The following is a 23,438-nucleotide window of genomic DNA, read 5'->3' on the forward strand; positions in this document are numbered from 1 at the left end:
TTTTGCAAACCTAAGAATACGTGTCATTTCCAATCTTTCTCTCTGGCATGTATACAGCATTTACTGGCAAAGGTATAGTGATATTTACAAACAAACAATTGTCGGGTATAACGAAGAACAGGTAAAATGGATTTACGGTTGTTTTTTTGGTTTTTGTTGCAAACTGTCATTTGGTGAGCACGGGGGCTTTGCGTTCAACCTGAGTTGAAGCTATTTGAAATATATAAATTATTTAAGATTTGAAAAACAGGGATACTGTACGGCCTCGTAACGAAACAATTCATAACAGCAACTTGTTGACCACGATCAGGAGAATAATGGCAGTGAGTTGCTGGGGCCAGCATGGTAACAAAGGTAAACCTGCATCCAATGGCAACAGTTAAGTATCAACATACATTTGAGTTTGAATAGACACAAAAGTATTGATAGTTTATTTTCGTGACAGTTTTGCATCAGTTACCTGAGTTACGGACTGTTGATTGGCGTCCAGTTGAATAAGAATTGTTGCTGATAAACTGAACCCGATTTCCTTGTTGCCACGTACTCGTGCTGGGTTTAGCAGTAGATCGAGGAATCACCGTCGTTTTCTGTGGCGTAGTCGGTGGTGATTCAACACTAGGAAAATCTATTCAAAACATTTCGTTACATTGCGTCATTTTAGAACTCCTCATTCGAGACCCACCTTCAACAATCATCTCGTTATTTGAATTATCCGGTTCCGTTTCTGTTGGTTAAAAATCAATCATTTAAAAAGTTGTCTTAAAGATGTCATTAATTATCAAACGAACCCATTAGCTGGACTGATCCTTCTGCTTCGCCAAGAGAATTTTTGGCCACACATCGATAAGTGCCGATATCTTTGGCTTCAAACGATTGGATAGTCAAGTTCATATGCGTCCGATAGCCGCTACTGGTCGAATCGGCGTGAATCCTGCGACTAGGTAACAATACGAGATCCGATTCGGGCGGGCCGCCAGCCGTTCGAGCCCAGTAAGTAATAGCCTTCGGTTGAGCTTCAGTGAAACAATCGAATGTCACGGAACCTCCTAGTGGCAATCCGACAATTTGAGCTGGAACCCAAACGTTTGGAGGAACTGTCAAATAAACAAATTAAACGTTTCCGTCACTAAAGAAAAATCAACAATCAAAATGACAGTTTCAAAGACAAAAGAACGTCACTCACATTCAACATCGACCCAGATCCTTTTCGAAACAGATGGCGGGACGCCGTTGGATGCGATACACAAATAAGCTCCAGATTCTGTCCGTCCAATCTTATTGAGTGTCAAACTTTCGCCGTCACTCATTACTACATCGGGAACGAAATGTAATGCCATTAACATCATGATGTTGATTGCTGTTTAAACATGAAAATGCCATACCGTCTTTCCTCTTCTCGCCGAGATAAATAGGGCGTCCGTCTTCTCGGCGCCAAGTGACTTTTGGTGCTGGGACTCCATCACCACGACAGGTGAGCGTCAAGCTTAATCCTTCACGGATCGTTATGTGCGACGCAGAGCTGCCAGCATCGACAATCACCGGCGGCACTACAAAAAATGATAAAATATATTAGAAATAGTTCAACAATTTTTGGTGTCGTAAGATGCCGAAAGATTACCGACGACATCAACGATGCCGACTTGCGTGATCATCGGGTTGGAATTGACTTGGCACAAATATCTTCCGGCATCCTCCTTTGTGTTGTTGTTTTTTTGTTATTTCGAAATGAGCAATTCAAAAACGTTAGGAATTTATAAATTTTTTTTTTCAAAAATGTTTCGAAATGAACGAACCGGTTGAGCACCGCGAAGAGTGAGCGTCCAAGTGTTTCGATGAGCATCGTGAGTGGCGCTATAACGAGGAATGCGGGTGACAAGATGTTGATGAATGGCAACAATCATATGACGATCCAAATGGATCCATGCCACCTATACGACAAAACAATTCCAATCAATCATAAACCTACACTTCAGCCCAGTTATTTTTGATTTCTTTTTTAACAATAATAATAATAAAAAAATTTAGAAAACCGAGTTAAATTTTCAGCTTTTTGATGAAAGAGTTATCAACTTTAAAGTTAACGTGAAATTCGTCGTCTGATCTTATAAAAAAAACACTCTAATCATTTGAGAAAGGCAACAAGTGAAAATTTCACGTCGATGACAGGCCAAGAGGAAAATAGTATTTTTTTTCTTTTCAAAGTCAATTTGCCAAAGAAAAGCGCGTTAGCGCTGCCGAGGCAAACGGAAGAAGGAAGCTATTATGAACCTTATTAGCCCCTAAATGCTCTACGGTGCAGGTGAGGCTGGCGTCCCTTCCAATTACGACGGTGGCATTGTTAACAGGCTCTAGGAAAATAGGCGCCTGTTCTCCGCTAACTGTCCCGCTGCTGCCGGCTCCTAAGATAAACGGTGACGAAGATAAGAAAAAATAAGATTAAATAAGAAAAAAAAAATACACATCGTATATATATATATAAAGAAGACTTGACGGGGGGGATGCGACTTTTGATTATTTCTTCATCGCAGCTGTTGGGACGGGGACGCAGATGGGATTCAATCAAGAAGCGAAAGAAGGTGTCGTATAACCCCACCGGGAGAAAGAAAAAAATAAAAATAAAAGGAACAGCGGTGGAGAAAATAGAAATAGAGCTTGGTACATCTGACAGTATAGTACACACGTTTAGATACTATAGCGAACGCAAACTGCGTGATGATGTCGATGACAGTCGTGTAATTGACTGTCATCTTGAATTCTTGCCGTGATCGGGTCTTTACTTACGGCGATATTTAGCCAAGGGCATTTGTTTGCCGCGTGTTGAGGAAATGGGATCTTAAATAGTTTATCCCGTTTCAACCGCTAAATCCCTTTCTAATCTTTCGCATGATTTATTTCATTCATTTCGCGTTCGAACTGTGTTCGCATGAAAAATGTTAATAAAAGACAAATATTTTTTTGAAAAAAGGGAGGGGAAATTTACGACTAGGAAATGACCAAAAATAGTCGCTTCGTATTTGATAGTCTAGGCGATAAATCTTGATGCAGTTCCCAATCTAATGGCTTGTGCGTACGATGACGGATATATATTCTCTAGTTATACCACCTGCGACTCTTCTTTCAACTTCATCTTCTTTATTTTCGATTGAAAAAAATAAATAAATAAAATTCTCTTTCAACTGTGTCGAGCGTCGTCTTGCGTGAACATCTGCTCCTCGTTAAATGCAATTCAAATGAGCGCGCGCCCTATTTCTTTTCAAAAATATCGACCTATATTTATGAGAGCTACAGAAAAACTCTCATATCACTAAAACTCTCTTGTACCTCATCTTTCATTCCGTGTCCGACTCGCTGTTTTCGTCATTCAACAACAACTAAAAATGAATTAAAAACAAAAAAACGTGTCCTGCTACGGAGAGCGGGAAAAAAAAAATATGCTGGCAGCCAGTTATTTCATTCCTCACTGTTGCCTTTATTTTATTATTTTTTTTTTCAAATCATTCAGACAGAATTTGAAATTTGAGAGTTCCAAACACGCCAACGGGCACGACGCAAAAGTGCTATCGTTGGAATGTGTGGCGTGAGGACAAACTAGCCCATCATCGGATTTAAATATAGAGCGCGCGCGGCAGTTGAAAAAGCAAAACCAAATGCGTAAGGCGCCAAGAAGATTTCAAAAATAAAATAAAAAATAAAACGAAAACAAAACGGGGAAAAAAAAAAGGGCAAGCATGTTGAGAACGAAAGATATCACGGTTTGAGCCGTGAAATAAGAAGAAAAATTCTTAGAATCTTCTTATCGTTGCACATTTTTTCGTTCTTCGCACCGTTTTTCATATCGGTTTTTCTCTCTCTATTTTAAGAAATTGTATCAAATGCAGTTGTATCATCAAAGGGAAGCGGCAAGACTTTTAGAGATGATGCTGACACGTGTTTTGCATGTACAAAAACAAGACGCCGCGCCCCTTATTTCACGAAAAAGAGAAACAAAACAAAAATGAAACTTTTTTCTTTTTAAATACAAAACTGTCCGGAATAATGGAAGTATCAATACTACTAACTGTTTAAAAAAAAAAGTGCATGTACTCCGTCAAACTAGATTGAACTTGTCAATGTCTAACAAGTTTTCCGAAAAAAGTTGAGAGCAAAACTTTCAAAGTTAATTTGCTTCCAAACAAGAAATATTACGTACACTAGCTCGTAGAGGTCGGTAGTACCAAACGTGAAAAATCTAACTTTATTCGCAATGATTATATGATTTAAACATTTCGAAGAAAATGTCTATATCCACTTTTGTTTTGACGATTCAAACGAACGGAAAATAACAAAACTATTGCTATGGCCGGAGACGTAATCCATTAAATTGTCTGACCGGTAGTGTCAAAAAAAAAAAGAGGGGGGGAGGGAGGGGAGAAGAATAAAAAGTAATATAATAATAGCAAGTGACAGGTTCCAAGTTGATGCAATGGGTGATGTGTACGATGCTGTCTTTTCGATTTTCTTTGCCGGGCGTGTTTGTCGTATATTTCGATTGAATAAATTTTTTCATAAAACAAAACAAAACAAAACAAAAAAAATATCCCTTTAATTTTTATCCTTTCCATTTTATTTTCATTCGGCATATTTGTGAAATTGGAGGAAGAAAGAAAAAGAAAATGACATTCCATGGAGCGGATTGCTACACTTCAGTGGTTCGTAATGTTTAAACGCAAAGGTAGGTCCTATCGCATCTGATTCTTATTTGTCCTTCTTTTAAGGTGGATTAAGCAATTACAGAAACGTGTGCACAATCAGTTCACTCAACCTTCCGCTATTTAATCCCAAGATGTCTGTATAACAATATGCCTAATAATAACATATACGAGCGTATATAGGTATTACGTGCATTGACTAAGAAAAAGCATTTCAAACCCGAAATAAGCCCGACAACAAACTGTCTGCTTTGCGTGTGTTTATAGCTGGTACAGCAGGTTTGTAACACAAAAGCAAAAAGTCCTTCGCTGTATCTCAAACTTTGCGCTCTGATGAACACAATGGTTTATTAACATCCAAGCCGGCAGTATCAAGATAGAAGGCCTTTATATACGTACCGCGATGCAACATCATCACCTTATCTGAGTTTTCAGATCGCCTCCAAAGAATGAAAAGAGATACGAATTTATAAGGAAAAAAAAGGGGGGGGGAGGTAGCTTACACACGGCCAAAAACTACTGAATTCAACAAAAGAGGAGAATGAAGCGCATCATCATGCACGTTTAAAAAAAAAATGCATAAACAAACACGAGAGAAAAGCCAACCACAAAAACAAAAATCAATAGAGTATTAAGAAACGATGTTGGGTTCTAACTTTTTATTTATTTATTGTTTTGTATTTTACTTGACTCACGACTTTGTGATTGGTGGCCTTTTGTCTTCAACTTTTGTCTAGCTTTGTTTTTAACGAATTATTGATGCGCTCATTCTCATAGTTGGCTCATTGTAGTTCTTGTCCACGTGTTTATTTGATTAGAAAAATCCACCGACTTTTCCCCTGTCTTGTATTCTTTTGCGGATGAATAAACTTTCCCACACTTACATTTCGATGGGCCCCAACAAGTGGACACACCAATAGCCAATCGAACGTCGCAAAAATCCAGACGATTGTTTACCAATGGTATCAAATTCATTGCGACAAAGATATAATCTCATGGTACTAAGCCACAAAGAAACGTGATCGATGTTTGAATTGCGGCTGTTGGAAGTAAATAACAGGTCGCTAACCCGTCGGAAGGTAAACCGCTATACTATAACTGGTACGGCCGTTGTGAATAGCATAGTCGTATCCATATTTCAACTACGGATCAAGACCTATTCCGGATATCTAGGCAGGGATCATTGAACGTGATCCGACAGGCGCAATATGGGGAAAGATGTACATATATAGCAAAGGCCAGTTTCAAATAGAAACAGACGTCAAGATAAGCTGATGTCTTACATTTCTTTTGAGTATAATTAAGCATTACAGAGTCATCAGCGTACGTCAAACTTCTTGTTAAAAGAAAATAAATTTTTAATCGATAAATTAAAATTCAATAGGTCATTAATGAAGCGACTCCACTAAATCGGCAAATTGAGTGCAGAAAAACTGAAAGAAAAGGGCAAAACAATTTAATAATGAGTCCTTGATTGGAGGATGTCTTAGAGCGAGATTTTTTGTTTGTTTTTTAGACAGTCTCTTTTGTAAATAATACATCGTTCACAGTGTACGTGGAACCTTGTCTCTGTTGCATTATTTCGTGCGTGATTAGCAGTTGCGTACGCGATTGTTTTAGCCTTGTTTGCTGCACGCTCCATGATCTTATCATTTCTATTGGTTGATGATGTTGCACATAATGAATTCCCCCGTCGGCGTATTTACAACAAGTTGCGCTCGTCCCTCTTTCTCTACCTTCCTCAATTCGAAAATAAACAAAACGAAGAAGAAAATTACGTTCATCGTGTTCGCTCATCTTGCGCGAAAAAAAAAAATCCCTTTATACGCTCGAGTGCCTACGTGCAAACAGCGTGTGTGTATCTTGTGACAAAACAACATTATTAAGCCCCTTTAGATGGCAGACCTTTCTAAATTGCGACATTGCCTATATAAAGCCGGCGAATACGTAACGAATCTCTTGGCTACGGTTCATTAATGTGTAATTGCCCTATCTCTTGAAATGTCCACGAGGGTCCGAGCCTTTAAAGTCTGTAAACCTGACAGCTCAATTAACAGAGTTGACAAGTTTCAAAGAATTAAAAACATACAGGTGCAATTAGAAGTAGGACAACAATATGGTGGATGGACAAACACAAATCCCCCTCGATGTTATTACATTTTTTTTGAAGAACCCACAGGAGTCCTCTTCGAATAAGAGGAACAACTTGTATGTCTTCTATCATTCTGATGAAGCAAAGCCACACAGATTTTCATTAGCTCATACGCAATCCGATCTGCTCTTTCGAAGAATTTCAAAATATCAAAAACCATTTGACGTACCGCATTTCCTCCCACGCTTAGACACATCACTCTTGTACTTAAAGACCAAACGGGAGCGGGAAAAAGGGGGGGAATCCTACAAGTGTCTGAGCTTACGGTCTATTCCCTCTACGATCCCGAAAGGTCAAAATGGCTTTTCAAACCACAAGCAAAGAAAAGTCCAATCGTCTTCTTCTTGTCAAACATTACAACGGCATTTTAAATAAAATAAATTCAACTTACCAAACACAGTGAACGATTGGAGTAACAAATGAAAGACGATAAAAACGATCGTCATCCTTCGGTTTTAAAAAGAAATAAAAATCTATAGCCGCATATCCCACGGACTACAAATTTCCTTCTGTTTGAAAACGTAATAATACCAACAACTGTCAAAACACAAAACGATTCGAAATTCTTTTTTTTTTTTCTCACGAACTAACCAGTTTCAAGGGCAAAAGACACGTCTGTCTACGACGGCGGACGATACGGGATTGAACTAAATTTGAAGAGGAGGACGTGGCATATAAGCGTATAATACAAACACAGCAGAAAAGGGGCGACTATACGACTCCCCCTCAAAAGTCAAACACGGTTAGAAAGAAAAAAAAGCGGGGGGGAGACAGAGACCGGCTGGATGACTTATACATGGCACACAACGGGTGGTTAATGGGCATAGTGTGTATAGCTCGTGAGGCGCATGCTCCTTACACACACTTCAACAAAAAGGGGAACTGTCAGACAAGAGCGACAAAACTAGTCATTTTCTGTAGCGGTCGTGTGGAACGATCCGCGTTCAGGATCTCATCAGATTTTTGTCTTTTTTTTTTTTTTTCTCTATAAAACTTTTATTCTTTTTACCTTTAGCAGAACGTCCCTGAACTAACACGTTCCTTATTTTTTTACAAGGACAAAACTTGGCGGTCATGTATGTCAGCGACGTCTTAATGAGAACTGTCCAATCCAACGCGGTTATGAACAAACCCCAACCAAAAAGGACATCAACATCCAATCATCTCCCCTCCTTGAACTTTTGATGCAAGACCTCATCACAAAATTGTTGTATACATTTATAAAGATAAAGCAGCACATCTAGCGGGAGATAAAATGACTATAAAAATTAAGTTAACGCCTGTTAAAAGAGATAATCTATGCCAGTTTTTTCCCAAACATCAGCGCCTCCTCAATCATCTATCCATCTGCTTATGTGGATTCCATTTCATTTTTTTTCCCCAAGACTTGACAAGAAGCTAAGAAATCTTTGGCTATGGTAAAACAGATGTCCATACCCTCCCAAGAAAAAAGCCATCGTCGCCCAGCAAAAAGAGTCCGACGGTTGAGTAATGATCAATCGGTCGTCGACGACGTCAACCCTCCCCCTCACCTTATACCTAAAAGAAAGAAGAACAAAAAAAAAGGCGTCGGTTAGCCGCAGGGCATATCCTAAAATTAGAGCGTGAAATAACTTTTGACTGTGAAACATCCATTTTCAAAACAAAACAAAACAAAAATAATTTTTTTTTGAAGTATTTCAAACGGCATAGAAAATAATTGTCATTTCTGTCCAGAAAAAGTCCCCCGTGAAAACTTTTTTTTCCCTGGCGAAATCACGCAACGCTGTTTCCATGTACTTTGCACACACACACAAAAAAAAAGTGCGTTGGGAATGGATATTATTGTAGCTGCGTGACAAACGTTAGCGGCGAGTTCACGCGCTGGACGTGACGGCCAGCGCACGTCAGCTACCCATTAGGATTAGATCAGCCATATAGTTTGTGCATAAAATAACATCAACTATACGCAGTCAAGTGTTTCTTTTTTCTGTGGGCAAGTGAGATGGCAAAACTAGCCGCGAATTTAAACGGTCTAATGATCGATGAAATGCAACTGCGACACTTCAATTTGACGTCCTTCTTTTTATTTTTTGAATGTTGAAAAAACCTTTCCCCTCCAAAGGATTTAAATCCATCAATAATTAAAATTGCATCGGCAACGATCGACAAGAGAAATGCCCTTTTTATTCAAACCAATCGGCTTTTGACTGTTCAACGTCATCCAACTACTTTTGAATAGTAAAAAACAAAAATACATCCTACGATCGATTGAACTTTTCTCCTTCGAACTTGTCACATTTTCATTGTAATAGAATCTTATCTATTCAAAAGAGAAGCAGAAAATGTAATGAAAAGGGAGCCGTGTAAATCAGGCGGGGGAAAAAAAAGGGCGTAGGCTCTGCGAGGAAGAAAGGGGGAAAAAGAAATTCACATAAATCAGGACGTCCACATTTTTCATCGTTGTCCGATTCATCAGACAACTGAGCCGCTGATGTCTTTTCTTTTACGGTGTTGCACAGACAGTGGCTTGCGCTTAGTAAAAAAGAAAACAAAAATGAACGACACGGAATATGGAATAATAAGAGACAAAAGATAATAAAGTGGTTACATGTGTGCCGTTCGTTCATCTTTGTATCAAATAGTAAAAAACAAAACAAAAAGCAGGCCACAAAAGAATGTCTAATAGAGATAAAGAAGACACACAAATACAAACCAAGAGAAAAACAAATCTATGATGTAGCATATCAAAAGAGTAAAGGGATAAATTGCGACTTGGTAATATAAACAAGGTCTCTCATCCTAGACACACAAACCCAGTGTGTACAGTATATAAATACATGTATTATTCCATTATTGCATATAGAGGCAACGAGCGTATGAAAAAGATGGCGACTATTACGACCTCTTTACCAAGGAGGAAAAAAAATAAATAAATAAAAAATAAAAACATTTTTTATTTTTTCGAAGGATGGGGGCGAAGCGAAAATGCCTAAAGATGGAAAGAAATCCTATTGGGAGTCGTGCATCATGCTTTAGACGACGGCCAAGGGAGAAAAACGATGTCAGCAGAGCCCCGGCTGCGGCCAAAGGTGGCTCTATAAAGTCTTATATATATAAATATACGTCGTGAAACGGATGAGAAGAGATGGACAGCAACTATATCTTTTCTTTTCTTCTTCTAGTTTCTCTACTGCCATATACATCGTACTGTCCATTTCGTTACGTATAAATAAATGTCGAATACACGCAGCAAAATACTGAAATGAAAAATTGGGAAATAAACGCAGCAGTGGAAGGTTGGGGGAAAAAAAAGACGCGCAATTTTTTTTTTTTGCCAATTTCAAATGGCAGCGGTTTAAAGTCTGCGCCCAAATAAAAGAGGACTTTGTTCAGGTATACGTCAGATGATTCAACTTTTGAAACTTTGATGAAAAAAAGTCAACTTTCTTCCGACATTTCGCTGAGATAAAGGCCAACAGAAAGATGGGAGATAAATCAATATCGTAATTCGCGGAGGAAGTCAAAAAAAAAAAAGGTAATCATTTAATGAAACCCAGCGTTTATTGAAAAGATCCTTTACTTCCTATAGAATTTTATGTGCCCCAAAAATTAAAAGAGATGCACAGCTATTCGCTTGGCTTTAGCGGTCATTTGAACGCGGGAAGCGTCAGACCCAACACGAATTAACGTACACCCCACCAGGCAAATAAAAAGCTAAAAACACATTTTTTTTTTTAGATTACACTGTAAAAGTATTCCCAAATACGCAATTTGAAAGAGCAAAAAAAATAAAATAAAAGTTCATTATTATAAATACGCACGAATTAGACGCGCGCAAAATAAAAGAATCGGTGGGCAGAACTGCCAGACGAGGGGGAAAATAAAACTAGTTGGGATGTTGCGCCTTTTTTGTGTGTGTGTGTGGCCCCAACTTGTTGGATTGTTAAATAGATACACCACCCGCGCACACAGTTTCCCCAAGTTTCGAGACTATCGTCATTTCCGGTCGTGAGGGCTTTCACCGTATTGATTTCAGGTAGAATGCCAAGCCGTGCATACGTGCACGACGGGAAATTTTGGATGCTGATTGGCTTTTAAATATAAATAGAAAAAAGAGAAGCCTATCCTATTTTTTTTCTCCCTAAAAACAAGATAGTTCTATACCAAAGAGAGAGAGAGAGAGAGAGATTAAGGTTAATGGAGGTTCCGTGTTGCAAAGTGGCAACAGTGACGAGCTCTTGGGATGATCCTCCTCAGCAATCCCATCAGAACCTCATGGCACATCCGCAGCTGATGATGCAGCTGCTGCGTTTGCTATAAGCCCTGCTCCCTTTGCAACAGCAGGAGTTGATGTGTGCGCCTCGCTCCGTCCTCAGCTCAAAAAGTCGACCATCATTTTTCAATTAACTTTGTGACTTTTTTTTTGTTATGGGCCAACTTGCGCTGCCTCAGCTAAACGTTGTCTACACGACGGAGAAAAAAAATAAATATATATCACACCAAATTACTATACTGTTAAAATGTCCTTTTCGCAACAACAACAAAAATGAAATCCTTCCCCTTTTTTTTCCGGGCTAATGTTCTAAATAGCCTTGTCTACTCCATTTCAGATTAGATCTAATAGATGTCGTTTGATAATGTCACCTCGTTTAAAAATAATAATAAAAAAACCAATTTGCGGGATTTTTCTAATCGTTTCTTTTCTTTTTTCTTCGGGCAGCTAAATCGATTTGTTGGTGATCACAAGTTCGCGACACGCCCGGTCGACCCCTGTTCGAATGACATAGACCCGGGCGATTCCGACAAACACCTCCGGGAATTTCAGCCGCGTGAGTTTTCAAGTCGCCGGGAAATCCCGCATGTATACGGACTTGTACCATCACACACACACACACACGCAGAAAATGAAATGGTACATTAAAAACAAAAACAAAAAACCCGAAGCATAGAACGAGAAAAGGTCTTAACGGATGGACTCCTATATAGATCTATATGTGTACGAGGTGTGTTTCGGATCCATGAACACATATTTACTCGATAGGATAAAGTATTAGATATATTTATGTACGTAAGAATATCTTTTTCTATTTTCTTGTAAGAGTCGTGCGTGTTTCCCTGCGGCCGAGCGAAAACATACGTTTGATTTCCCCGCGGTGCTGTAGAGTAGTTAATTGATCGCGCACGCTCCGGCTCTCTTTCCCCGACCCCCGTGAGTAGATACATAGACGTATGGGGTAGGGCGTTGGTGGTTGGTGTGGATGGTTCAAAAAGAAAACAAAAGAAAACACTCTGGTGGATAACACGATCCATTTTCATAGAAAAAAAACAAAAAAACAAGAGAACATTACAACAGGGTTCGTTTTCACGCCAGTGCCCAGCGTACCACTATGATCCCGGTGCTCACCAAAAACTATTCAATCAGTCGATGATCAACTGATGGGATTCATTTACCACATTCGGAATTATTCCGAATAAAAAAGAAAATCTGATTTTGTGAGATTCTCAATTGTAATTAAGAGAAAAATTGAATTCAACTTTGATTTCGTCTTCACTTTTTCCTATTGGAGAAGCGACAAATAAAGAAACAATCAAGTCAGCAATTTGAAAAGAATTATTCGTTCTTTGCCTTTTGTTTTTCTCATTGCCAGAATAAAAAAAAAAAAACCAAAGGCAATCGACAATGTCCCCCTCCACACCACATTGGTGACAAACAATAAAAAAGAAATGAAATTTCACGCATTTTCTTTTAAAGATTTTTTTTTTTGTGCTGATGTGGACGCTGTATGAATAGCTCCAAGTGTGTGCGTATTATTACCAGCTCTCCAACATTTGTGGATGGTGGTAGAAAAGATTTTTTGCTGCGATGGCACCTGAAAGACGAGTGGCCTCTTACGGTTCTCCTCGCGCTCCAACTGAAAAGAATTTCACAACCCCCCCCCTACCCATACGGTAATAACGCGACGCGATTACAAATAAACGCATTCATTCCCATTGTGTTGGCATCTGCATTTAAAAGCGGGTTCGGCAACAAACCAAGATGCGTGAAATACGATCCGCGGGCCGTCAGTTTCTCTCGCCCAATTTTATTAGATAAAAGATGATTTAGTTGCGCTATATCGATCGAAATGTCCTATTTGCTCATTGTCATGGCAGAGCCACGCGATCTTTCGATGACCGTCTTTTTCTCTATCGTCATCCGACACCAATCCAAACAATTCGTAAATCTCACCCTCCCACCCCCACACAAAATAAATAAAATGGATAGCAATCAAAGAAACGGTCGTGATTTATTCGGCATTCAAACCAAGGCAAATCAACTGTTTAGGGTAAACTGAAAGATTCAGAATAAAAAAAAAAATACGACAGTCATAAAAAACAAAATGCCTTGCACTGAGGGAAGGATTTGAAACGGGAACAATGGCCGATTGTCATCACGCGCCACCACACACACGCACATTTTGACTGACAAACGGTGCACATATCCGATGACTATACACACACACATTCATGTAAAGCTCATGTTACGTCTTTTTTAGGCATTTATAATAATATTACAACGGCCGCCTCTTCTCAACGCTCATATAGACGAAGAAACCCTAAATAATGAAAAAGAAAGGCTAAACCCAATCGTCTGGAAACGTTTTTTTTTTTTCTTCCGCGTTATTTGTTACTTTCACTTGAACAAGAAACAAAACAAAAAAAAATAATTCTTGTATTTGCCGCTCCATAAGTTATTATGACGTCACTCTATGCGTATAGAGAAACTATAGCAAGTTTAGCGGAATGATGAGCTTGACACGCATCCCCATGGCAAAGTGTCGATGAAGCACAGCTGGAGGCAGCAGTCCAGTTGTGCTGGGGGAGGAATAAAAGTGAGCACGTTGAGAAGAAGAAATAATAAAAAAGATTGTCAAAGGGATGAGACGCATGATAAAAAAAAAAAAAGGTCAAGTAGGGGGTGAATATCGACAACCTCGATATTGTTGTTGAAGGATCCGGTATAACTTTAACCGACTACACACACCGCAGCGCATGGCGGAGGAAATCGGAGAAAAGCCCATCATTTGAAAGAACATAACCGGAATCTATCCGCACACGCAGCAAAGTCCCCCCTCCCACTCCTCCTCTCACTTATTCAATGGACGATTGAATACGTGAACAGACAGAACGGAAGGAGGGGCACCCAAATGAAAAATGGCGTTAGGCGAAAGGGGGTAAGCAAAAAGAAAAATCGAAGATTGCAAGAGGGGGGTATAATAAAAATAATAACAGAAAATAAATGGCCATCATTTACTCGCCAGATGGTACTGTCACTCACGTTCAGACGCAAGATATCGACTGAGAAAAAAGAACAAGTCCGAAATTTTACTGGCTGTGCATTTCATTACCTTTTGTAATGTTTCTATACTTGATGTTTCACAAACCGTGACTCTTTTTTTGACGACCTTTTCATTTCGATTGATTTCTTCATATTTGCAGAGTAATGCAAACAAACGGGAAAAATTTGAAAAGAAAAAGAGGTGTTTTGCGAAAAAGCGTGAGCGTGTGCATTAGACAATTGAATAGGGTGGCAGTGGCCTGAGGACATGTATTACTGACGCATGCGGGTCCAGTCAGACCACTTGAAAAGAATATACAGGGAGCGAAGCCATTTCATTGCAGCAACAACCAACAAAAAAATGGAGAAAAATAAAAATCAATTCTCTTTCTTTTTTTGTCTATCAATAAATGCAACCAATTTCACTGTTACAAAACCGTGTTTCATACGCCAAAAAGTACAGCCTTTACGTCCAGTTGTCCCTATCTTACTCTGTTATTACTTTTGTTCAGTTGCAAAGACCCAAGTCCTTTTCGTTTTCAAGTTTTCTTTTTCGACGATGAAATTTCCCCTATCTTTACGTTTTCGTACGATCGGGAAGGAGAGCTTATATGCTTACGTACAGTCGACGAAACGCATTTGATTGAATCGAGAGCCCCGAATAATGTCAACATCGTCATAAATGGTAACGTGAACGCTGACTGCGACGTTCATTTCCTATCTGCCAGTAAAGGACACGGAACAAGTATCACTTTGGGCTTCTACGTGAATGGAGCGACTTGTCTGATGACATTTAGATGTGAAAAAGAGATTAGCGCATCTCAATGCTTCCGGTCACTATAGACCAGCTGTCACATGCCCATATACGCCATTTTTTCCCATTGATTGCATTTTGCTCTACATCCGGTTAAAAGAAAGGTAGTTTTTTTTATTTCATTTCCGCCACGAAAAGAAATAGCAGAAAAAATATATTCTAAAAGTCCAATTTCCTGTCTTGATTGAACGTGTTTTATCGACGTACATCCTCCCGACATTCACAATTAGCGAGTTACTTTAGACACAAACCCACTTTAATAATCAAAACCCAGCAAATTGAATAGTGTGAAAAAATGACAGTAGTTCGCAAAGGCTGAAAAAAGAAGGGGAAAAAACGCCCACCTACTTGTTCGATCGTCGGCCTCGAAACACTATCAGCATGGATCGACATCATACGGTGAACATTTTTCTTTCCAAAAGTCTTTGAGTAGAAAACAGAATCCCATGAGAAGAAGATCACTTATTCAGCATTCACTCTTTTAGGCAGCATGTTATTGATCGTTTCACAACGTTATTCAGTATGAAAAATTCAAAAGTTATTATACGACAGGAGCACAAACTTTCTTTGCAGCACATTTTCAACTGGTTCACGTTTTCGTCGACGGCGTTGCAATTATTTTAAATTGGCCAAGCTAGCAATTGTTTTTACTTTTTCGAGATAAATGATAACAATCAATTAATCAATTAACTGCAATCTTTCAGAATGTGAAAAACAAATTAACAGGAAATGAATTAATATTTAAATTCCTTGAAATGAAACTAGATCATGAAAAATAAAAAATAAACGAAAGTTTAAACATTAACGTAAATTACATGGCGGCGCATGGAATTAAATACAGCATGATGTCTGCAACGCGCCGTTATAAAAAATGCCCGCAATCTTATTTATTTGGTTTCATCTGTTTGATCTATAGCTATTTAATAAAGCTGACATAATGCGCAATGATATGAATTCTGTCTTTTTTTATTACTTTTCTTTTTAATGTGAAAAAGAGGAAGTGGATGGGGTTAGAGATGTTCGGATGGTGGTGGAGGATGCTTGTTGAGCACAGGGTGTTACATAGATTTCCCTTGGGATATCACTTCAAGAGCCATAAAAAACTAAAATGGACAACTGAATCCAAGACAAAACACACACAGAAACACATTCCTTTTTTTAACTTCAATTAAAAACAATATGTTATGAGTCTTCCTTTGATGATTTCTTGTGCTTGGACTTTTTTTGTTTCTTGGATTTCTTCTTCATTTTCTTCTTTTTCTCGTGGCTGTCGTCTGAAGAGGCAGAGGAATCAGAAGAATCACTAGAAGTTGATGAAGAACTTGAATCCCTCCTTCTCCTCTTTTTCTTATCCTTTTTCTTAGTTTTGGACTTTCTTTTCAGCTTCTTTTCTCTTTCTTTCAGTTTCTCCTGTAGTGCTTTTAGTTCTTCAGCCCTCAGCATTGTGAGGGGAGTCGTCATATCATCCTCCTCGCTGCTCGTGCTGCTCACATCTAAGACCACACCACTGGTAGGATTTGTTGAAAGAAAATTTCGACACTGGAATGTTAAATGTCCTGGGTAGCCACATTTTTTACATGCTGGCCTAGTAGTTTCATTTCCAAGCCCAACAACCGTTCCTATAATCAAACACATACAAATGAAACACCCATCTAAAACCTTTGACTTGGTACACCAATTTGTCAGGAAACGAAGAAAGGAACGAGTTCCATAAGCAATTTCATTCTTTAAACGATAGAAGAAAATAAAATAATAGATTGCCTTAGTAAATTAATTACCAGAAGATTTCAGCTTGTTTAATGTTTCAAGATCCATGTTGTTCCAACGTAAAAACCAATGTCGAATTATCTATGGAGGGCCTATGGGTCCATAATAAAGCGTCCCCTTATTTACTTTCTAATTTTGCATTTACTGGCGCTGGCGGGACCGCGGGAACGGGAAACACCAAATTAGGGCTACCAATTTCTCACCCCTGTGACTTGAATGACACTTTATTGGCAGAATAGCAAACAAATCTGATAAATTATGCATTAGAAGAGCTTGTAATTACACTGAATAATTGGTATCCCCTTGAACCACCATGGGGGTGAGCTAACTAGCTAATGGAATTCTACCCACGTTTTCGGTTCTAGCACTCTACCAATTTATCGATCACAACGACTGAACCTTTTAAGAAGCTCTATTGACTCACGGTCCTGCACTCGTGGATTAAACGTTATAACAAACACCGCAACTTGAAATCAATTTATATGCAGCCAAAGACTTACATGAAATGTACAATGATACGGCACAATCATACAAAGACGGGCAAGGGAAGCTGAGTAGCTTATTATTTCTTTACTTTTTCAAGTTTTGATTCGTCTTTTTTTAAATACAATTCAGTACAAGTATGATGGCGGCGAGGGAATGCAGTCTATGCAGGCATCACAAGTTGAAAGAGAAGAAAAAAAAATTGAAACAAACTAAACAAATCACATTGATTTTCGAGCTCGTCATAAAACACTATACAGGAGAGCGGACAGTACACGATTTACTAAATATACATAATGGCTAGAACTTCTAACATTTTTTGTGTTTTCAATTTTTGCAACGTTAAGGCATTGGCGCGCCATTATAATTGTTAGGATGAAGAAATTTGCAACGATTCTCTAAACGGCAAAATCCTCGCATAAAGTGCCAGCACGGCTGGTTGGAGGGGCCACCACGTGATGAAGGTGGACCTCCAGGCCGGCCTCCACCGCCACCTCTTGGTGGTCCATGGAATCTGGGTCTCGGTCCATCCATACCCATTCCTCGAGGATGACCCATGAAACCAGGGCTCGGACCTCCCATCATATCTGTTAAGGAGTAAATGAAGATTCAGTATTTCGTAAAGGAGGGCGCTACAATGAAAAAGATATATTCAAAAAAATAAAAAATAAATTACCATTATAGCCATGGCCCCCCCGATCTCGGGGATGAACATGTTCACGCTCTCGGTGATGATGGAAAACCGTCACGATGATGCGGTGGTCCGTCCCGGTGTGGAGGCCCATCATTGTATCTCTGTCCGACATCGTGGTCGGGGTAAATTGATCCATCACCAGCCTGCTCAAAATACAAAAAGAAAACGTTAATTTATTTGGAGATAAAGCGCTTAAATAAATTCTTACCATCCACGTTCCTCCGACATCACCGCGGTGACCGCCTCTACCACCAGGATGATGATGGTGCATAGGAGGTCCTCCATGATGAGGAATATCTCCATGATGAGGAATATCTCCATGATGAGGAATATCTCCATGATGAGGAATATCTCCATGACCGTCATGGAGAGGAATGTCGCCAAGTCCTCCGTGTCCAAAATGATCGTCATGCATTGGAGGACCATGATCGGGGTAATACTGATCAATGGGACCAGGACCCACAGGTGGGCCACTTCTATAGCCAGGGCCTGCATATTGTTGTTGTTGAGGGGGTTGATGTTGTTGTTGATATGGTGGTTGTTGAACGTGATGTGGACCACCACCGTAGGGCGCTATTGGGTGTTGAGGTCTCATTGTCTTGGGTTCCGGCCACGGTAAGTGTCGATGATCGTAAACGCTTTCCGGATTGCCCGTCACGTCATCTAATGGAATGATAGTAGGAGCCTTGTCAGTCCGCTCCAATGGTACTTCAGGATCCGCTTCAATCGGTGCCTCTGGAAGTCTATTTTTGTTTTCAAAGATAATTTAAATCAATCAAAGCAATAAAAAAATTATCAGACAAAATTTCACTTACACTTGGCCTTTAAAGTACAACGCCTGAAGTGTAGAACTTTCTCTGGCGGCCTGGATTTCCTTTTCTTGACTGTTTTCTCCGTAAATGACACGATCTTCGAGATTGTCAATACGCTGAAGACCTTTCCAGGGATTCTCTTCAACTTCGGGTTCTTCAACTACGGGAACACAATTCAATTACGAATAAGTAATGTTCCTTCCTTACATACAAGTGTGTAAATGAAAACTAATAAGAATAGATTTACTTACTCATTGTCTTGGACATGAGAATCGATTGTTTCTCTCGTTCCTTCTCGGCTTGTTTCATCTCGCCGAAAAGTAATTTGTTCACGTTGACTGCAAATAAATACATTCCAATCAATCATGAACGACAGAGCCTAAAACAAATAAATGCAAGACAACATACCTCTTTCCGTTTCGTCGAGTTCGAAATAGTGATGCATTTCCAGCTCTTCTTCTGGTCGCCATTGCAGGTTTTTCTTGGGCCGCCGTTTCTGATTCGCATGGAGGATCAGAACGCCTTTCGGTTTTCCACTGTCTGATTGTGACGGGGGAGATTCCTCGCCAGCCATATCAGTTTTGCTGCTATCACGGGAGTTGGCTTCTTCATTCTCTTCACCGTCAACTTCCATTTTCACACGCACTTCTTTCTCTGCCGATGGGCTCTCTGGGCATTCTTCTTTAATTTCTTTGGCGTCCGCTGATGCAGCGACCGTGTCCGGTTTCTCTTCTTGCTTTATGCCACCGTCCGTTTCCAGCGTGTCTTGATAAAACTGATAAGGTTCAAACCATTAAAAAGAAAGGTTATTGTAAGAGTCGCGCGAATCAATTTTTTTAAAATAAACATTTACATTAAACATTGGTTTCATTGGAGTAGGTGACGTCTCCCGATTTGCCATAGCAGCTGGCGCGGGAGGAGTCTCAGGGAGTTCTGGTTTGATATTAATGGGTGGTGGAGGGGGTAGATCAGGCATGGATCCATCTTTGGCAGATCGTTTCCTCTTGCGAGGTTCTGTAGTAGATTTCGACCCGGCTTCAAGTGCATCCATAAACAGCGAACTGTCCTGCAGCAACGCTGTTGCGATAAAAAAAGTAATAATGAGCAATGTTAAATATGATGGACATCTTTGAAAAAGCAGATCCTGTGGGTTTCATGTGTCACGTTATTTCTATTATATATATATATGTATGTGTGTGTAGTGCAATAAGTTTCATAACTATTTTTAATCATTATCATGAAAGCGATGATGTACACATTAAGTGCGCTGACTCCGGAGTTTGCCACTCCCGTGTATTGTTCCTCGACGGACACAAAAACACACTCCAGCTCTTTAACCGCCGTCCTGGGCGGATCGGGTTGCCATTGGTAGACAAACTGCCTCTGCTAACCAGCGCAATGATCAATTAGTTTTTAGAAGGAAAGTAAAGGTAGAGCGTAACGACCGAACTCGCCATTATTCAGGGCTCATTGGGGGTTAATGTAGGGTTTATATCACACCCTTTATGACCCCGCCCTTTATATCAAAGGGTCGACTGTACATCGCATTGTTTGATATACAATCCAATCATCCCGAGCCATCAAGAATGGAACCCTTCACACTGCGAAGAGAAGAGTCAAGACGTTGTTGAATGTGTTATATGTATACATACGACAGGGCACGTCTGCAGAACGATAGCAATTGAACCATTAAACTGATGACGCTTGACCATCCAACAAACCTGGAAAAAAGCACTAGAGCGAAAAATAGCTAAGAAAAACATTGAAACATGATTATGTAAATAGGACACTTGGTAGCAAAACGAAACCCACTGGATCACTGGATCTGATACGTGAATATATAGGAAAACAACTTACGTCTCGGTCTGGGTGAAATCAATTTGACTGCCGGTTTGATATCCGATGCTGTTTTCTTCATCACAGCTGCAACTGCGGCGCTAATAGCCGTGTCGTCCACGGCTTTCATTTTCTTATCGGCTGGTGGCATCAGCCCATCGATCGAGCCCGATCTCTTGATGTTCGGACTCTTTTTTCGGCTGCTGACGATGGACTGGTAGCTCCTGGTTTCTTCAGCCCAATGGGGGGACTCTTTCCAGGTTCTTCGACTAGACCTGTGGATCGAAACTTGGAATTGAACGTCTTGACTGTTTTGGGTCGAGGTGCAAGTTTATCGAGCAATTCTGTCGCTGATGTCGTTGACGCTTCGGTAGGAGGTGCTGTGATGTCTTCAACCTTCTTGCGCGGAATCTTGGCCAATTTGACTACCGGCGTCATGGCTTTAATGGCGGCCAAAGTTTCACGATTCTTTTCTGCCTGTTTTGCTTCCTTGATTTGACTTTCACTCCGAGGACTAGCTTTAATTTTCGGCTTCTCTTTCCTTTCATCCTTGATGCTCTTGCTTCGATCCCTTCCACTGCTACTGCTAGATTTGCTATCTCTTGCTGACGATGATCTCGATCTATCTCGTTCTCTTTCTTTATCTCGTTTCTTGGAGTCAGATGACTTGCTGTCGCCCTCCTTTGTTTTGGAACTGCTGCTGCTATTGGACGTCTTCTTGTCTTTTTCTCTTCTCCTGTCTTTTATTTTTTCTTTCTCCTTCGTTTTTTCCTTTTCTTTGGTGTCGGCATACTGATCGCCAACGGCTGGGGATGGCTTTGTTTCCTCTTTGGGTTCAACAGGATTGTTTGTACTGTTCACCACGTATGTGCCTGCCTTTGATACTTTAATTTTCAAAACAGGTAAGCCTGTTGATGGTATTTCGTTGGGCTTTACTGTTTCATCAATAGTTGGCTGGGTTTGAATTGATGGTACTATGGGTGCTATGGGTACATTACTATTAGATGGCCATACGGCAGTGGTCGGCGTAGATAAAAGCTGGTTGTTCACCTCTAATGGGCCGGGAATCAACACCTGGTGTTGCTGCAATTGTTGTTGTGGTTGTGCTTGCTGCTGCTGCTGCAAGGGTTCGTTAGTATAGTTCGCTGTCCCATCCATATAGACTTGATGATTGTCGTGGCTCATGTTATTGTTCATTGCCACAGGCTCAAAATGATTTAAGTTATAATAGTCATTATTCTCCATATAGGGTGTGCAGGTGTTCATGTCGAGTGTTGACAGATTCCCCATCGCCATGTCAACACCTTCACCAATATTCATGCCGAGTTGGTCGCCATACGAGGTCGACGTAGTGTCCGGAGCATAGATGGACAAGTCCATGTCATCCGGAAGGATACTCTCCTGTGTCAGCGTGAATTCTTCGGGCTTGCTGGAGGCGGCGCACACCAACGTGCCCAAAATTGAGCAGCGAGATTTCGGCAATCTTGAAATGAAAGAGAAATCGGCATTGAAGTATAGGAAGAAGACACCAGTGGCTGTATGTTTGGCTTACTCTGATCATTATACTCTTCCGCTATCGACTGCATCATTTGAGATAGGTCGTTATAAGGGAATGTAGAACGAATCAAACGAGTGACTTCTTCGTCTTTCAGCCGAACCTCCGACATAGGCAATAGTTGGACTAGTTCCAACATCTCCGTCAATAACGGTGTATTACGCGTCTGTAAAGCTTCAACAAGCCATTTCAGAAGCAAAAAATAAGCGCCTTGCTCATTCAAAAACCTGTTGGAAAAGAAATCAATTAAAAAAATAAAAAAAAAAAATAAAATAAAATCTAAATGTTTAGAACTCACTGGTCCAACAGTTCGTGCGGTGTTGCTTTAAGGACGTGAATATAGATGCATTTACTAACAAGTTTCTTGGAGAACCGTAACATCAACCTAAATTAAATCATCGTTTAAAATGACACCTAAAATTTAACGCGAATGTGTTGAGGTAGGTATACCTGGCTACTCGTACGACTTCTCCGGGTCCTTTAATACCGCCATTTGTCGAGAGTAAAACACCAAGGCAGTTGAGCAGATCAAGTGGATCAATGCGTGGCTATGAAACGTAAACAAAAACGTATATAGCATACAACGTAAGCATCGTATAGCAATCAAGGATTCGAATAAGAACTGATGACGTCACTAACCCCCTTCCTCTCCCTTCATTCTCAAATGAGCCCAAGGTCGTTGCTATGCAATGGTATTGTCCGACGTATGCATTACACCTAACTACAGCACATATATTTGTTCCATTGTTTACATTTCACTTACCATTTTTTGTTATGATTATCAGCTTCAAGGTGTCAAGGCAGAATCCTCATTATGTGAAAAGTTTGACTAGGTTTCGAAACGATGAAATCGTACCAGTCACAGAATTATTTGCCACTTTGGAGAGTTAAGGTTTTCACTTATTCAACGACCGAATCGACCAGATATCAATTATGTACATGTGTAAAATTATGCTTTCTCAATGTAATAACATCTGAATCAAATCGATCGTTTTCGTCGAGTCAGAAGACGGCAGTTTGGTGTACGGCAAAATGTCTCGTCTCCCTACCCAGGGCTGATGGTAGGGAAAAAGGCAAGAAAAAATGGACGACAGAAAAGTTGTGATCTGATGGCTGGGCCTCCCGTCCTGACGCGTAAATCGTTTATATCTCGAGTTCTCCGAAACGATCGGTAATTTATATATTTATCAACAGACACGGTATGTTACGAAGATGAATTGGTATACTTTTTATAAGCAGAAATAAGCTTTAATATTTGGTATTTTATATGTGGCGAAAGACACGAATTGACCAAACTAACGTTGAATCCTCACAACTACCAAAATGACGTTTCTTCT

At 40.0% G+C, this 23,438-nt stretch overlaps 3 protein-coding genes across 6 annotated transcripts; all 3 read right to left on the reverse strand.

The window, feature by feature from the left end:
- LOC116917269 (lachesin) lies at positions 1-15,514 on the reverse strand. 4 transcript variants are annotated; one of them, XM_032922695.2, is made up of 11 exons: positions 7,432-7,449; positions 7,232-7,349; positions 2,269-2,399; positions 1,794-1,928; positions 1,619-1,694; positions 1,383-1,547; positions 1,184-1,309; positions 789-1,094; positions 683-724; positions 461-625; positions 1-360 (listed from the first exon to the last, which is right to left on the reverse strand). In XM_032922695.2, exons 2-11 carry the CDS (start codon positions 7,284-7,286, stop codon positions 281-283), a joined length of 1,281 nt encoding a protein of 426 aa, XP_032778586.2. In that variant the 5' UTR covers positions 7,287-7,349; positions 7,432-7,449; the 3' UTR covers positions 1-280. The 4 variants fall into 4 exon arrangements, with proteins under 4 accessions (XP_032778586.2, XP_032778587.2, XP_045025550.1 ...); XM_032922696.2 differs by lacking the exons at positions 7,232-7,349; positions 7,432-7,449 and adding an exon at positions 15,299-15,514; XM_045169615.1 differs by having other exon boundaries at positions 7,232-7,483.
- A 390-nt stretch (positions 15,515-15,904) lies between these two features.
- Positions 15,905-16,889, reverse strand: LOC116917319 (protein SREK1IP1). The gene is made up of 2 exons (XM_032922774.2): positions 16,733-16,889; positions 15,905-16,573 (listed from the first exon to the last, which is right to left on the reverse strand). Exons 1-2 carry the CDS (start codon positions 16,767-16,769, stop codon positions 16,137-16,139), a joined length of 474 nt encoding a protein of 157 aa, XP_032778665.1. The 5' UTR covers positions 16,770-16,889; the 3' UTR covers positions 15,905-16,136.
- A 296-nt stretch (positions 16,890-17,185) lies between these two features.
- LOC116917222 (serine/threonine-protein phosphatase 1 regulatory subunit 10) lies at positions 17,186-23,431 on the reverse strand. The gene is given in 14 exon segments (XM_032922617.2): positions 17,186-17,791; positions 17,881-18,041; positions 18,107-18,641; positions 18,714-18,870; positions 18,962-19,048; positions 19,119-19,485; positions 19,564-19,787; positions 20,568-20,751; positions 20,754-21,989; positions 21,992-22,029; positions 22,099-22,328; positions 22,400-22,486; positions 22,552-22,649; positions 22,865-23,431. Coding segments are annotated over 13 exon segments (3,366 nt in total). The 5' UTR covers positions 22,868-23,431; the 3' UTR covers positions 17,186-17,791; positions 17,881-17,921.
- Positions 23,432-23,438: the final 7 nt, after the last annotated feature.

Source organism: Daphnia magna, linkage group LG2 (assembly GCF_020631705.1).
Source record: "Daphnia magna isolate NIES linkage group LG2, ASM2063170v1.1, whole genome shotgun sequence".
NCBI lineage: Eukaryota > Metazoa > Arthropoda > Branchiopoda > Diplostraca > Daphniidae > Daphnia > Daphnia magna.